At 41.1% G+C, this 17,881-nt stretch overlaps 1 protein-coding gene across 1 annotated transcript; it reads left to right on the plus strand.

The window, feature by feature from the left end:
* Nucleotides 1-5,008: 5,008 nt before the first annotated feature.
* On the plus strand, nucleotides 5,009-16,188 carry ECSIT (ECSIT signaling integrator). Its single transcript, XM_053464682.1, has 8 exons — nucleotides 5,009-5,075; nucleotides 6,019-6,137; nucleotides 6,679-7,042; nucleotides 7,442-7,665; nucleotides 7,750-7,807; nucleotides 14,585-14,733; nucleotides 14,824-14,923; nucleotides 15,919-16,188. The coding sequence occupies exons 2-8, from the start codon at nucleotides 6,051-6,053 to the stop codon at nucleotides 16,152-16,154; spliced, it is 1,218 nt and encodes a 405-aa protein (XP_053320657.1). The 5' UTR covers nucleotides 5,009-5,075; nucleotides 6,019-6,050; the 3' UTR covers nucleotides 16,155-16,188.
* Nucleotides 16,189-17,881: the final 1,693 nt, after the last annotated feature.

Below are 17,881 nucleotides of genomic sequence, written 5' to 3' on the forward strand. Positions count from 1 at the left end.
CCCCTCCTAACCGCCCCACAGCACAGGGGGTAATTCCTGCTCCCGAGTCCCTGCACTCAACAAACACGTCAACACATGTAGCCCCGCCTCCAGTCTGGGTTCAGCCCCGCCTCAGGCTCGCCCACTCAATGCAAAATCGCTTTCCTGCGATTTAACAACGCCCACTCTGGCTACAACCACGCCCTCCTGTCACGTTATCCCCGCCCACGTCCTGGTTGTCTGAAATTATAAAAGTGGTGGACGGGATTTCTGTCTGCGGATTCTGGGTTGCGAAATCTCCGCGTGCGGGTCACGGTGCAAACCCGGCCACATAAACAGCCCGTTATATCGCTCTATATCTCCTGCCGTTTATCGGTATAGATCTGATTTAGATTTCTGTCCGGCCAACTAAAGCCAGCCAGTTCCTTCATTATGTTAGCTGCAGATGTACTAAAGAGCTGCCACTCACATCACACGCAGCCTGAGCTCCAGCTTAACACTTCCTCCTCCCAAAAGCCCTATTAAAGGGACAGTTCAACCATCATATGTACTTTTATTGTTTTATATAGCGCCATCGCATTCCACGGCGCTGTACAATGGGTATAGTGATGAGGTTATTTTTAGTCATGCCCCTTGCAGCATTCTCCCCCCCCATATGCATTTGCCCCGTTCCCCACCCCTTCTATTTGCCCTGCAGGAAATGCCTCAGCATGTGATATACTTGCAGTCAGCTCCAAACATCACCGGGGGTCCCGTGTGTGCGGAAAGCAGAACACTTTCGCCAGACGACACACTCGATGTGCACGGACCAGTCCTGTCCACATCTACAGAAAGGGTCTGCGTAAAAAGCCCAGGCATGGAGCATAGAAAGGATCCAGTCAAGTAGTTAATGCTGGCTAAAATACCTTTTGATACCTCTGACACCTAGGTGGCCATAAGGGAAACTGCATGTGAAACGCAAAAAATTGTCAAAGGATGTCGCCCAATTGTTTTAAAAATCAGATCAGCCCAGGGGGCAAGTGCCACCCTGACCCCCCCACTTTTCCAGCCCCCTCTGGTGGCCCTTAAAACACAAAGGTTTCATCTTTTTGAGTGAACAAGAAATATCCCTATAAGATTTTACCGTTTTGGTACAAAACACCCTGAAAACACCTTGGGGGGAGACGTTCCCCGCACATCTGGCGCAAACGCCGGTTTTGGTTAAATATACACAAAATGTCCGATCGCCTTCTTTTCTCTCACTTCCTCTTCTCTCTCTTTTCCTGCCAGTCTAATGCCCTGAAATGCCCCCTGACCCACTACATCCCTGTGACTGGCGGTCATCTCGATCTCCCGCGAGGTCATGCAATCGCTCAACATACGTGTCAGCAAACACTGAATCAGCAATAACTGACCGGACCGCTGCCGGTATCGCTGCCCAAAGTGTCTTGTTTCTGGATTCTCTTCCATTTACTTTCTGTTCTTTATAAACACTATAACAGAATAACACCCATAATGTATGATTTATTATTATTATTATCATCATCAGTATTATTATTAATAATTACAATCGTAACATTACAGAATATCCGGTTGCTATAGTAATAAGACCACTTTTATAACATTGCACTAGAATAAGCTTTTGTCTTCTAAAATAAATGGAGAATATGTAAAAGGTTTATATTACGTTACGGATCTTTTAAATGAAGGGTTTTTTTACCCATTCTTTATTTTTACACATATATTTTCCATTCATGTTACAACAATTCTAAACAAAAACACACAATATATACAATGTAAACAGGTGAAGAACATTAAGAAATACGGTAGAATTATCTCTATTACATTGATGCCCTTGCCTTATATAAGGCAAAAAAAACAAACGTATCAAATTAAATTACAAAAAAATATACCAAATAAAATTAAAATAAAACATACCAAATAAATTATATATGCAGATCGGCAATATATGAAATCTTTAACAATTTTTATGGTTGCTATTGACGACTCAGACTATAGTCACTTGGCCCAGATTGGGGTCTTGGTGTGTTTGTGTGACTCGGTTTCCTTCCATTGGTTGTTATCAGGAGTTTTTTTTAACATTCTATAAATGCTTATACCCAGCTCTCAACATTTTTGGAAGATTTCTCTTCATTGATATTATTCATAAAACAAACTACGGTGTGGGTTTCTCTTTAAGGTGCAGAGGACACAGAGACACGGGGAAAATGATGAGTCCTGATGAATTCATTGTAAATGCCGGGGCCAGCATCTCTGTATCTTTAAACGCGCTACAACGAGCTTTTAGTTGCAAAAATTCTTGCAAGAAAAGCCCTTCTTGGTAGATCTGGTCTCGGTTAGGGCTACGAAGTCCTGTATTCTTAGAGCATCTCCATTATCTCCTAGAGTTGCTCCAGAATTTGTTCCGTAAAACTATATCGTAAAAAATAAAACTTGATTGAGAAGAAACTGAAAACAATGGTTGGAGGTTCCGGATTTTGAAGCCTCACGGAATACTTGGTAGGAATTAGAGCGTCCCACATTTCTAAATCAGAGCCTAGAACGTTCGTTAATTAAGAGACTTGGAATGGTTATGAATTAAGAGTCAGGGTTTGGAGTGTTAATGAATTAAGAGTCAGGGTTTGGAATGTTAATGAATTAAGAGTCAGGGTTTGGAATGTTAATGAATTAAGAGTCAGGGTCTGGAATGTTTATGAATTAAGAGTCAATGTTTGGAATGTTTATGAATTAAGAGTCAATGTTTGGAATGCCGTCTCACGGAGAAACGATGTCTGCAATGACTCATAACTGATCAGAGATTTGGAAGCAGTAATTATTAATTAGCACTCTTGGCATCTGCTGCTCAACGGTTCTTAACGGGACCTGTTTGGTCAGATTGGATCCTAGCCCTCTAAGAAGTAGAAGGACGGGTCGGTCAGAACACTCCTACCTGTCAGCTCAGATCTTTCCACCCAGAGCCGTGCTAGGTGAGGGTTAGGGTGAGGGTGTGGGCAAGTTAACGACTTCTTTAAAGACTTGGAATTATGTCTGGGGGAGGGTGCCAACAGGATCTAGAACAATACCGGTCATTTAAGGATTCAAGCACTGTGATTCCACCCCACCCCCCTGTAGGGTGAGATTAACACAGAAGGTTTCCACCATTCTATGAACATTCTGTGTCTGGGGTTCAACCCAAGGAGACCAAGGCATAGAGGTTGTTGACATATCATTATGAAGGTCCATTCCCAGTGAGCTTCTGCCGCGGTAAAAGCTCGGCTGGCCCTTTCTACTGTATAGTTAAATCAGTGATATTTTTTTCGGGCTTGTCATCTATTGAATAATACATTATACGGGGCCAGCTTAGCTCTTCTAGCTTGAGGAACCTAGCAGTGTTGGTTCTTCAAGATGAAAAGTGAAGCGAGGGAGCCGAAACCACAACTCTCCCTTTCGTGGTAGATCCGGTATCCACCTAACGTAATGGCGGAATGACTTGTCTGTATCACGTCCAAGCTGCATCTTCATATATTTTCTAGAAGAGAGAATTTTCTGTTGTACTATGGGTTAAAAAATCATTGAAATGGTTAAATCCATTATTTTTATGTAAGGGTTTTACATCATAATTCCTTTTCCAGAATGAAGGGTTTGTTCTGAGATTACGCGGCTGAGCCGGGAGCGAGTGGAAAGGCTTGTGGGGTTTTCCAAAACCAGCTTAACGTTTAAATGGTTTTCCAAACCTGCCTTTATACAGAGAACATCGTCGAGCAAAACGTACAATACATCAGCCGGAGGGATGGAAATTCTAAAAGAGCTTACATTCTGCCCCCAAAAATCCGGAAAGAACTCCGCCACGTAGAACTTATCACATGTGCGGATATGGAGCTAATACAGGGTACGGGGAGAGCATCGATTAGCAGTGATAACAAAATAATAAGGAGAGGGATTATTGAAATAAATGGATTCTGGCCTGTAGAGCTTACAATCTAATACCCCCACCACATGTAGCAATAAAAGTGATAACAGAATTGTATCTAATAGAGAGGGACGGCGGGCGGAGGAGTAATATTTGGACGTGGAAGTTCTTTCTAATGTATAATTAATTCAGGCTGTGGGAAGACAACTCTCTCTTTAGTGAATAAACCCCAGCGAGGGTCCGCGTTCCAGTCCTCGAAGCTACGGGTACAACAATGAAAGGAAGAACCACCGTGGGAAACTGGCACTGAAGAGCTAACATTCTAATATGCAGCCGTGACCTGTGTGTTTCTATACAACGGCTGAGGAACTGCGCATGCGGCTCATACTCCTGGTGGCTGCAGCCAAGGTGGCAACCCTGGACCAGGTATGGAGTCTCGCAGGGCGGAGGCCGGAGGCGCATGCTTCCGGGCAAAGCCGCCGAGCAGGTCTGTCGGGGCAGAGCCGAACCTGCCTGACGGACTTTGGAATAACACCGGGTGACGTGCCAGCTTCAAAAGATAACGCCGCAAATGCGTGCGCACCTTGTGACAGGTGGGGGGGCTGGGGAGACGAGAGTAAACACACCCAGACGGCTATACGTTTTAGATGCACTGGACTACAATTCCCATCATGCCCACAACCCTTATATGAGCTACAGTAACCCTACACTGAGTATTCCCTAGAAGAATGATGTACATGAGAAGCGCTGTGTAAACTGTTGGCACTATATAAATAAATAAAATTATATATATATATATATATATATATATATATATATATCTCTCTCACACACACCTCTTCTTGTAAAGATTGCAGTCTTTGGCATTGGCTGAGTGTGGTGGGCGTTGTAGACAGACATTTATTACAAGAAGTTGTATATAGGCCTTTTAAAGAGAGAATATGGAGGTTTAGGTGATATAAACAGGAGTTGGGGTATTAAATAAAGACAAATACATTTTTTCGAAGTTTCTCCACTTGCTGAACTACAATACCCATGATGCTCTATCATCCAAATCATGGCGGCGGCCATTGCGAGTTGTAGTTCCTCAGCTGATAAAGCGTTGCTGGTTGGCATTTGCCGTCCGGAAATGACATCACTCGGAGGGGCCGTATCCATCCCCAAGATGGCGGCGCCCGGAGAGTTATAATGACACTGACCCTCTTAGGTACATGTGCTCTGTGTTCTGTCTAAATACGTCATTTAATTTACAGAAATTGAAGTTTTGCGCGTTCCGCGTCGTATATATAGGCGGATATATTTAATATACATCCCGGTTACCCTGTAAGACCCATTCTCAGCCATTACTCCGGGTCACCTTATATGCAGTCACCCCTGTCCTGTATTGCTTTGGATTTCATTGTCTCCATTCTTCTGTTTTTCATGCCAGTAATTTACTGCTCTATAACAGATAATTAGTGTGATAAATGGACAATAAAGCTATGTCCACAAAAAAAACCCAACTGTTTAAATCTCTAGCTGGGACCGTTTACGGCATTTTAAATTAATTTGCATGTTTGTGTGTCTACATCATGTAACAAAGTATTACACAATGTCTATATATATATATATATATTTATATATATATATAGGTATATTCTGCAGTGCTGTACATCATTGCTGATGGCGCTGTCAGACTAGTCACATGATCAGTTTTTACTTTACTGGGGGGGGGGCTGGTAGATAAGTGGAACTGCCTCCCAGCAGAAGTGGTACCCGTGTGGGAACTTAAACATGCATGGGATAGGTATATGCCCCCTGAGACCAACTACTGATTACAGCAGGAAAATCGGGCGACTAGACGGCCGAACCGGCCTGATCTGATAAACTAAAAAGTACCGTGAGATTAGATCCAAAGCCTTATTCTAGTGACCCTATCTCATTACACCGAAGCGCTCTGTTAACCTGCGTTATCGGTGGGGTATAACGTGTCGTTTATATAGACGCCTCTGTGTTATAATCTCCTTTATACGTTTCGGCTCGTGGTAGCGTATGGCTCACCTTTATTCTGTCCGTGTAATGTTCTGCGATGTGAAGTGCTGCCAGGCTGGTGCCTCCGGGGCGCGTTTTGCTTTGAGCATGTAGTCAGATATGTTCGTATGTTTGCGCAGGGGCGTAGATTCCAAGATCCTGATCTGTGAGGATGAAGAGCCTGCGCTGTCTGATCCGAGCTCGCCAGCTGTGTCCGAGGGAACGATGGCTGCTGGGCACAGAACCTTTCAAAGCTCAGGTGAGATATACATACTGCATATCATTATTTCAAAAAACACTAATTATAAACAGCATGCATCATCTGAGACAAATTTAAAGGAATTCGTTCAATTTTACAGAATTCCATATGGTGTGCTTGTCTTGGATGTCTTATTTCTTCTTCTTATTAACCGCTATCAATAGAGCGCCAGTTAATCGCTTAGCACTATTATTACAATAATATATAATAATAATAATATTAACCCACATTAAGAGATACCGCTACGCGGGACGCAGTCTATCCGAAGGAGAGGGACAGTCTATACGAGGGTGCTTTGATTGTAGTGAAGATCTCATAGCTGAAGGGTGCAGCGATGTTAGGAATGTACTCTGTCCACATGGGGCCGGTATGTTGTTAACCTCTATGACCTTGATTCATACGCCTCGTGTCTCTGCAGTTACACTTTTATTAACAGGATAGAAAGGTCTTGATATAAGTTAAAGACATTCTAAGTTCTGACATCATTACAAAACTGCCATTTTTTTTATTTTTTTTTACATGATTGCCTTGTTTGTCCTAGGCGTGCAGGTCTCTCCATAGACGTCCCCCCGCTGGCCCTCCGCAGATCTCCTCGCAAACATCTATAGCTCCATACGAAGATGTGTTCGACCGAGAACAGAGGAACAAGGAGTCTTTCGTCCAAGTGCTCGAACTGTTCTGTAACCGGGACGTGAGGCGCAGAGGTCACATAGAGATGATCGAGGCAGCTCTTAGATGGATGCCGGAGTTTGGGGTGCAGAAAGATCTGGAGGTTTACAACAAGCTGCTCGATGTGTTCCCCAAGGAGGTGTTCATTCCGCAGAATTACATCCAGCGGATGTTTAACCATTACCCGCGGCAGCAGGAGTGCGCTATCAGAGTTCTGGAGCAGATGGAAAACTACGGTAATGTTTGGAACGTCTACGTGCCCCGAAGTTCACTCCGTGCATGGTGGCACGTGAAAGGGGGGATCTTTATGATTTTTAGTATATTACAATAATGAAGTCGGCCCGGCTTTAAGTATGAGGATCCCTTAATATCCACAAAGAAGTTGGGGGGACCCATTCAATGGTGATGTACAAAAAATAAATAAAGGCCGTGGCTCTTACCTATGGGTTTTGGGGATTAGTAAAGAGACGATGCTAACAGGATCTATCAATGTAGCAAAAAACACACAAATATGGTGTTACGTTTTATTCATTTAAGGTCTTATGGTAGGAGTAGGATGTATTTCCACGTGTATTCAGTGTGAGTTCAATCCGTTGAACGCGGTAGGCACTGACAAACTGTTTCCCTGTCTCCAGGTATCACCCCCAACAGCCAGACACGTTTCCTACTGCTGCAGATATTCGGCGACCGCAGCCATCCTATCCGAAAATACCAAAGGTTAATGTACTGGTTCCCCCGGTTTAAACACACCAACCCATTCCCAGTAGTCCCCGCAACGTTAGCTGACCCGATAGAACTGTCTAAGGTGTGTCTGAAGCGCATAGCGGCGGACAGAGGTGCCCGTGTCACCGTGTATCAGGTGAGTGCCGCTCGCGTCCTTTCGTTGTCTGTCTCGCCTTGTCCTAGTGTGAGAGCTGATGATCCTTTATTGTTCTTTGTTCAGATGCCCTCAGCAGAGAAGTGTGAGGATGGCGCAGCGCTGGATAACACGCACCTCGTCGGTATGTCCTTTTACAGACCAGCACTGACGGCTGGGGTAATAATCCCACGCCTACCACCAATATCAAGCATTGTGGGATTAACTCAGACCGATTGCTTGTCAAGATATCTTTGAGGACCAGAAATGTTCAGAATTGTTTCATGCACTCAGTAATGCAGAGTAGCTTTCTTATTCATGAAGACAATTCAACCGTAAAACAACTGCAAGAAGTAACATTAAAATGACAATATACAGACAATAAGAATAGCATGCGTTAAGACATACAGAAGGAAAGGAAGGTCCTGCTCTTGCAAGCTTACAATCCTTTATAAGAATATCCATCCTTCTAACAGAAGAAGACTGGTTTGACAGTCTTCTCTTGAGACAACCGGTACCTAAACAGTCAGAAATACCATTTCATATAAGTGTGGTGGGTACGTGGATTAGCTTTCCAGCAGTAATGGTCGTTAACGCTGTTAGAATATTCTTTGTCTTGAATATCTAAGCTTCTCCAGTGATCAAACAGCAATCAAGACCACAGCTTCAAAGTCTATTAATTAGGTTTATTCGATGACAAATTATGAATTCATACAATACCAATGCTGGAACAAATGTTGATAAAAGGTACTGTAGGCTTAGTATCTTGGTGAGATGAAGATGAGAGCGTGGAAAGAGCGTAGAAAGAGCGTAGAAAGAGAGCTTGTCTTTGTAGTCATGCCAATTTATACCCCTTTACATTTGGTTAGGGTATACGTAAAGGAATCCTATTGGAGCAGTCATAGGATACACCGGCATTCCAAGACCCTCTAAGCTACGTCACTTAATTGATACCATATGTTCCTAGCACTCGAGTTGCATTCAGGCCTAAAATGTGCAGAACAAAATAAAAGTATAAAAATGATTTCTTACATTTCCCCCTGTTTATGGTTATGTACCATAAATAAATGTTTGCTGTCCATTCATACAACATTCGTATCACATTCGTATCACATTCAGTGAGTGCAGGAAGATATGTAGACGATAATATTATAAAAAAGAATCTGTGGAAGACTGATGCATCCTACGTCTTAAAGTTTCCCTTAATATCATCTCTCCTTGCTTTATCTTTTCTTGAATAGTTAAATACGATTTTCTTATTCTACATAATAAACATATTTGAAAAATAATACATATGAAAGACACAAATAAAACAATAATGGATGTAACAAAACATTGGTGATAGCGGAACCAACAGATGATTTTGCCATAATTTCTGTAACAAATAATTTTGGACCCAAAATGTAAACATGCAGACAAGTCTAACTGTTCCGGTTCTGACATATCTGTGGAAAAAACAAAATCAGGATACTCTAATTTATAAAATAATAATTGTGTACTACTGACAGGTACTCCCAATACTCTCATAATGAATAATGTTTCTTCTTTATCTGCCATGGGTATTAAACATGTACCTTCACATACATTATTACTGCATTCTATTACTATACTCAATAAAACTACTTTGTTTATGATATGTTCCCAAAATCCAAATTTATCATCTTGTGTGTAGGTCCCTTTAGTCCAACTAAATAAATATTTAGGCCCTATCGTAACATTTAACCTCACATTACTTTGTCTTGTGACGTTAACTCTAATGTTACAAACTAATAAGTACCCTTTCATTACACCAAAACACACATGATCATTGAAATCATCAATTTCTCTTTTCTTCTTAATTATGTCTGGGAACCCTTGAGTATTGTTAAATTGGCTATAAATTCGTTGTCAAATCTGTAGATCTTCTTGACTCTGTAGATCTTCCTTAGAACCATCAATCATCAGTATGTCAGATGTCTTTGCCATGATGAACTTTTTAATGATTTGCATTGTCCATTCGATTCTTACATGCAACCTAAAAAACACAACAGATATGCAGCATCAAAATCTTAGCTGATACAAAACCTTTATTATTGTAGCACCTCACTATAAAACATGATGTAATGTTCTAATATGATTCTTAAGAACTTGTTTAAAATGATTAACATTAAAGACTGCATCATTTTATCAAATAAGCAAATAGCAAATTATAACACATGAATTTGGATCATGAGATGAATTTAAGAATATGGACAATAGTAAATAATTAATACTTCAATTGATTATGGAAAAACATATTTGATCAATACAATACAATACATAGTTATCCTTTTTAGTCATGACGCAAAACCCTGTTCTCATGAACTAAATTAAGGTTTTGAATCAACCTGAGAAGCAAGAAAGGAAATATCCCTAACTTGTACTTCCGCAAACGATGAACACTATGTAGTTGCAGTTTAACATATACAACATATAACATTACAGAATAAAACAAAACACAAAACGTTAACATATAACACATCTGATGTTGTTCATATAGTTTTTCTTATAAATAAATTAACTTATTCAAAACATCTTCATAGAAGACAGAGTGCAGGGATACAGTACGAATTAGAGTTAATTGCTATACTAGCTCCCTGTATACTGAATCAACATATATCTACGTATTATAACTCTCACGACACTTACAACAAACATATTCTTGTGTAGTTCCTGTATTAGGTAAATCTTCTTTATTAACGTCAATCTCCCTGATTTGCCTAATCATTGGAGTGTAAAGTGAATCTCTTTGAGGTGTTACAGTCCTGTTAGTATATACATTTGGATTTGTACCGTAAACAAATCCATTTGATTTTCTTTGCTCTTTTAATTTTTTATTATAGAGAAATTTGCGACATTGTCTTTTAAAATGTCCCAGTTTCTTGCAATAGAAACAGTGAAAAGACTCTTTATTCCAAAACCTGTGTCCCCTGGGATTCTGCATCTGGGTATGTTTAAATTCCTGAGGGGGAGAAGGGGGGTGAATGAAATGTGATCTCTCCTTTCTACCTATATCCTTGCTATTAACCATGTTAACTACAGACACATTCATTTTAACCCCTTCATGTCTGCATTCTCTCCTGATTTTATCAATAAATGCAGCAGCATCCTCAAGTGTTTGCATATCAGAAGCAATTGCAATACTAGTAGGATCCAGGTAGTTAAACTTTTTAACAAAAACTTGAATCATAGAGGCAGGACATTCATCATTATTATTATTATTATTATTATTATCTTTTATTTATATAGCGCCAACAGTTTACGCAGCGCTTAATACAATACATAAATTCAAGGGATATGACAAGACAAGAATTGACAGACTAAGACAAACCGATACATTTGGTGGAGAGAGCCCTGCTCGCAAGCTTACAATCTAGAGGGAAAATGGGGTGATAAACAAACATAAGGCATAGAGAAAGGGTGAGAGGAATTGTGGGGGTATCAATGACAAGGATGTTCTAGCAGCTAAGATGGTATGCTTCTCTGAAGAAATGGGTTTTTAGATATTTCTTGAATGTCGGGAGGGAGGGTGAATTCTGAAGGTTCCTTGGGAGCAGATTCCAGAGATATGGGGCAGATCGAGTGAAATCTTGTAGACGGGAAAAGGAAGAGGTGATGAGTGAGGAGGAGAGCCTTAGCCCATGGGAGGAACGTAGGGATCGAGTAGGAGAGTATTTGCTAATGAGGTCAGAAATGTACGGAGGAGCAGTATTGTGGATGGCCTTATATGTCAGTACCAGGATCTTAAATTTAATTCTAAAGGTAATTGGGAGCCAGTGGAGGGATTCACAGAGGGGGGAAGCAGAAGAGGAGCGACGTGCAAGGAAGATGAGCCTAGCAGCGGCATTAAGGATAGACTGTAGTGGAGAGAGTCGAGACAGTGGAATGCCAACCAGAAGAGTGTTGCAGTAGTCAAGACGGGAAATGATAAGTGAATGAACCAGAGTTTTTGTGGATTCTTGGGTGAGGAATGGGCGGATACGAGAGATGTTTTTTAGGTGCAGGCGGCAGGATCTGGCGAGGGACTGAATGTGAGGGATGAAGGAGAGGTTTGAGTCAAGGATGACCCCAAGGCATCGGGCCTGGTTAGTAGGAGAGATAGTTGTGTTGTTAATGGTGATAGAGAATTCAGGTAGTGGAGTGGAGATGGAGGGAGGGAAGATAATGAGTTCCGTTTTAGAAAGATTAAGTTTCAGGTAGTGTTGTGACATCCATGAAGAAATAGCAGACAAGCAGCTGGTGATCCGGGACATGAGAGATGGAGAGAGATCAGGAGAAGACAGGTAGATTTGGGTATCATCTGCATATAGATGATACTGGAGGCCAAATGAGTTGATTAGTTTGCCAAGAGAGGAAGTATAAAGAGAGAACAGCAGAGGACCAAGGACTGAACCTTGGGGGACACCAACCGAAAGAGGAAGGGGCGATGATGTCTCGCCAGAGAAGCTGACAGAGAAGGAACGGTTAGACAGATATGAGGAGATCCAGGAGAGAGCTGTATCTCGAATGCCCATAGAAGCAAGTAGGTCAAGAAGAAGGTGGTGATCAACAGTATCGAAAGCAGCAGAGAGATCCAGTAGAATTAGAATAGAGTAGTGACCTTTAGCTTTGGCAGAGAGCAAGTCATTGGAGACTTTTGTTAGAGCTGTTTCAGTAGAGTGAAGGGGTTTGAAACCAGACTGTAGAGGGTCAAGGAGGGAATTAGAGGAGAGGAAGTTAGTGAGGCGATTGCACACAATCCGTTCAAGCAGCTTAGAGGTAAAAGGAAGCAGAGAGATAGGGCGGTAGTTAGTCAAACAGATGGGGTCTGAGGAAGGATTCTTTAGAATTGGTGTGATTAGCGCATGCTTGAAGGCAGATGGTACCGATCCAGATGATAGAGAAAGATTAAATAGGTGGGTAAGTGATGGACCAAGGAATGGACATAGAGACTTTGTGAGGTGTGAAGGGATGGGGTCAAGGGGACAGGTTGTTGGGTGAGAGGAAGAAAGAAGAGTGGCTATCTCTTCTTCGGTTGTAGGGGAAAAGGCAGTTAGTATAGTAGGAGTAGAGAGGGTGGTGGTGAGTGGTGTAGGAGGGAGTTGTAAGGAAGAGAGGTCTTTTCTAATAGTCTCGATCATCAGAAATGTTAAAAACTAATCTGTAAGCCTGCTCAAATCTTAACAAGAAAGAAAATGGATCCTCTGAAATTTTAGGTTTCAGGTTTTCTAGTATGTCAAGTGTTGGATTTTCATTTCCAGTTGTAAACTTAATCAACTGTTGGAGTCTATCCTTATCTGTTCCATGGATGATTTTATCATCCTCCACTATTGGAGAACTTATTGGAGCTACTAACCTTCTACTCATGTATGTAGGTAACCAAATTTTAAATAATCTGTTTCTCAGCTCATTTGACAAATTATGCTTCTCTGTATTCGATTCAAATACATCTGCATTACCAAATGCATCCAAATTAGAATTATATGGCGGTATTTCTTTAAGTAATTTCATTAATTCACTTTGTATCTGTAATTTTAGTTTTGCTGCTTTATTTCTAAGCTTCTTCCTTTGGAGTTCCTGTTCTGAACTGACCTCTGGTTCATCCTCTACATTTTCTGGAATTAAGCTGTGTCTTTGTCTATCCCCCCTTGTAATTACACAAACTTGTTTCAAGTCTTTCTGCAATTTTGTAATTAACAAATTCTTAATTTCTAAGCAATCCGCCAAATCAGAGATCTCTTCAGTTAATAAATCACATTTAGGACATTCCTTTTCTATTGCACACACATTGTGCATCTCATTTTTAACCATGTCACTACTCTGTGAATTACTTTGACTAACATCATTATTAGTCAGATCATCACCACCAGCAAGTAATGTATTAAAAATCTTTATCATTTTCATTACATTCCTCAACTTGTGTTTATCCTTATTCCCAGAAAATATCTTTTTGTCTATCTTCTTATTTGCATCTTCACATTGACGCCATAAATCATGCCACAAAGCTGAATCACTAGCCGTATAAGGAACAAACGTAAATTCAAGTTTACTTCCGGAAGACAAAGTATTAATAAAATCCATACTTACCGTAGATCAGTTGCTTGCTCAATCTGCTCTCAGGACGATGCACGGTTCTGGAATGCTCTTCCTTCTCACCACGTGGTCTGGTAATGGTCTGGTAGTGTCGAATTACACTTTCTTCTGATCACACTGCTAGGTTTTTTTGTTTTTAGTCAGAGGATCTCTTTGATCTCTTCAGACAACTGCACACTATCCCCCCTTTGTCGGAAGAGGAAAAGTAAAAAACAAACGTGCAGTAAAGGCTCGCCGTAGAAAACTGACTAAAGACTGGCTGGCTCGTCAATTTGTTAGAATATTCTTTGTCTTGAATATCTAAGCTTCTCCAGTGATCAAACAGCAATCAAGACCACAGCTTCAAAGTCTATTAATTAGGTTTATTCGATGACAAATTATGAATTCATACAATACCAATGCTGGAACAAATGTTGATAAAAGGTACTGTAGGCTTAGTATCTTGGTGAGATGAAGATGAGAGCGTGGAAAGAGCGTAGAAAGAGCGTAGAAAGAGAGCTTGTCTTTGTAGTCATGCCAATTTATACCCCTTTACATTTGGTTAGGGTATACGTAAAGGAATCCTATTGGAGCAGTCATAGGATACACCGGCATTCCAAGACCCTCTAAGCTATGTCACTTAATTGATACCATATGTTCCTAGCACTCGAGTTGCATTCAGGCCTAAAATGTGCAGAACAAAATAAAAGTATAAAAATGATTTCTTACAAACGCCAATAATGTTTAAGCGGTTTACATGAGCAGACAGGATGGGTTTTATCTCTTGTGGAATCTTTGTCTTGGGATTCCTGTGCCTTCTGTCTGAATCCCGGCGCTTGTGTTATTGATGCAGGAATCCAGTCTCCTGACCAGGTCTCCCTCCTGGCAGAACATGACCCCGGTGTGCCTGTCATGGTTGAGGGTCCCCATCCCCTGTGGCTGAGGAAAACCTGCGTGTATTATTACGTGCTGCGTGCTGAACCTTCGAACAAAACCAAGGAGGTGAGCGCTGCGGTGTGGCTGCCCGTTCCGGGGCGCGGAGTAGGTGGCGATGCCCTCGTTATTAAACCAATGCTCTTGTTCTTGTTCCAGGAGGAGGTGGATCCCGAGAGGAGCATTTACTACCCCTTAAGTCTAGACCTGGACCTGGACCGAGATCTTGGTGATGACGACACTTTTGATGTGGATGAAGGTGAGGGGCCTTAATAACAAACAGACTATATGCCTCTGACGTGGGCAACCTGGCAAGGGTTCCAAGCTTTCATTATAAAAAAAAAAAAAAAAAAAGCATTGTGCTGACTTGGTTTTAGAGACCTTTTCATGCGCGTTCGGATTGTTTTTACATGTAGTGCCGTATGTACTCGTTGTACTGCCGCCTGGAATACGACGGGGCTTGCTTGATATAATGCGCTGTATTGACTAACTGAGGCAAAGTACAGAAGAAATCTGCCAGCCAGGCGTTTTCTGGGTAATACAGGGAACGATAACAAATTGGGAAATTCTTGAAAAGCTCCAACGTGTACACTGAGATTAGATAAAGGTGCCGGAGAGTAATCATTATCAGTGGGGGAGGGCCAGTGAGAACTTTGGTTTAATAATGTTAAAGGGAAAGTCTCAGGGAAAAACAAATATTTTTAAGCCTAAAACCCATTAATGTAAATTAGGTTGGCATTAAATGAGGTTTTATCTCATTTTATTCCAATAAACTCCCTTTATCTGCAGACCTGGAGGCCGCTGTTGTTGTCAGTGGTGATATTTTCGGTGACTTTCACGGCTCAAACACCGCACTGAGCCGATGCTTTATGGCAATGCTAAGGAAGTCCTTTCCTCCATAGACCTTCATTAATCTGATTGTCCATATGGATGATTAAGACTGAGCTATTCTATTGTTTACCCAGTGAGTTTCTCGTAGATTGGACTCGGATAGCAGACACATACAAATGGCTAGAATGCAGCTGCCTAAAAACATTAAATTATGCAAAAAAAAGAACTGTTTTATATAAAGAAATACACAACATGTTTGAAAACGTATTTTTTATGTGATTCTTGTAATGAAGAAAGGAGGACGTTCCCCTAGTATAATATATATATATATATATATATATTATATATATATATTTACAGTTCCCCTTAGAGTACGGTTGTAATGATTGATTAATGATGTAATGATTTGTTCCCTGTCCGCAGTGGAGGAAGGTTCTGTCTTTGCGATGTGCATGACAAATTCCGGAGATGAGAGGACACTGGGCAGGTGGATACGAGGACTACAGGAGACCAACCCGATCCTGGCCCAAGTTCCTGTTCTCTTCCGTCTAAACTCAGGACCCCAGGAGCTCGTGGACCCCGCAGCAAAAGAGAATAAAAAGGAGCAAGAGGAAGAAGAGGAGGAGAGCGGGCCGTTGCGCCAGAGAATGGAGCAGTAACTCGTACCTGTCCTAGAAGTGGCTGGACTCCTGCAGGTGGCTTGTAGGGCTTGTAGGACGTATGCCCACCAACCTGCACATTTTGAAGTAGTCCCTAACCAATTTGGTTGATGGTTCTTTGTAGATTAACCACATAGTGGGTCACGCGCAGATCTTTACACATCATACACAGAATTGAGTTTGCCCCCGCCATCTAGAACCATCAAGATAATCACAACTGTCACTTTGTGTCTGTAGATATAAACAATATATATATATATATTAACTGTTCTACATCAAATATCTGAATAGGTTACAGGTGATTAATAGATACAACAAGAACATGAGTTGGGAGATTTGGGCAGGTACATTGCGGAGATTTCATGCTCTGAGACAGAAAATATATTGTCTATATACAGAAACATATATGAAAAATGTTAATAAAACATGGTAGTTTTACACTATAGCAGTTAAATATTTTTTTTTTCTAGAGGAGAATGAAGGCTTACGGAGGAAGGTAACTTGTCAACGTATAATAGAACTCATATTTTAGTGGGTACCATTTTTTTTGTTTAAAGCTTTTGGGCTCAATAACTACTGTCCACAAAATGTACTGAAATGAGGTATTTCTTCATTTGTTAAATTTTCTTGATAACACCAAATGTAGAAAGTGCTTGAAATGCCCACCAAACAATATTTCTGTGCAAGAAGGAGAAATACATATTTATTTGTAAATAATATTTGTGTCTTCAGAATGATGAATCGTTAATTGATTATTAATTGTTTTGGTTGAGCCGATGTTGGAAAGAAAAGACCACATGTTATTAAATTTAATTTACAGAATCGTTTATGTGTATTTTCTGTGTATTATTATATTACTTCATACTATTACTGAGTTTTGTTTAAAAAGGGTAGTGTTGATAGGATAGTTTTTTTTCCCGCCTCACTAACATCCACCGGATGTCTAGAGACCCATTAAAACGCAAACACCCCAAATGTGAGATTTGGAGCTAGATGTGTGTGCGGACTGAACGAACAGTGAATCCACAGCGCAGGTCCGATAAGACAAGAAGACACAAAGGTTGGTGGCGCAAGACACTATACTTCCTATTACAGCTGTGAAAATGGGGCAAAAAGGATACATTTTTCGTATTGTTGGTTCATTCCGCGACGGGGCAGAGCCTCCGGGCATGCCCTCACGCCTGTTCCTCCAATCGGTGTGCCAGGAGGCTCCACCCCTTCGCGCGAGGAAGGCCAGGTTCACAGAGAAGAAAGAAGACACGGGAAGAAGCGGACGAAGACAGAAGAACGAAGAGAAGGTCGATAGAAGTTAAGAGAGAGCGTGAGAGCTCTGTGCTTCCTTTTCATTTTTCATTGGGGGTCCCTCGTTTTCGGGCATTGACGAAATTCACAAATTTTGTTTAAAGTGCCTCTGATTTTGTGGGGTGACCCCGTTACAAGGTCTGGGAAATCTTTGTATGTATATATTGCACTGTAGGCGCATGAGTCCTGCTGTCAGTCCTTGCTATGTATATGTGTGTGTGTGTGTGTGTGTGTGTGTGTGTGTATATATATATATATACACACACACACACATCAGACTCACACACATTATTGTGTGTCACCTCGTTGTACCCTATTGATGTGTATGTTTTCTAGAGCAAGTTTGCTTTTAATAAAGTTCATTGAAAAAAAAAGTTCCATCCTGTCACTCTGATTAAAGTTTGTTGAAAGTGACAGTCGCGCTA

Source organism: Spea bombifrons, chromosome 4 (assembly GCF_027358695.1).
Source record: "Spea bombifrons isolate aSpeBom1 chromosome 4, aSpeBom1.2.pri, whole genome shotgun sequence".
Lineage (NCBI taxonomy): Eukaryota > Metazoa > Chordata > Amphibia > Anura > Pelobatidae > Spea > Spea bombifrons.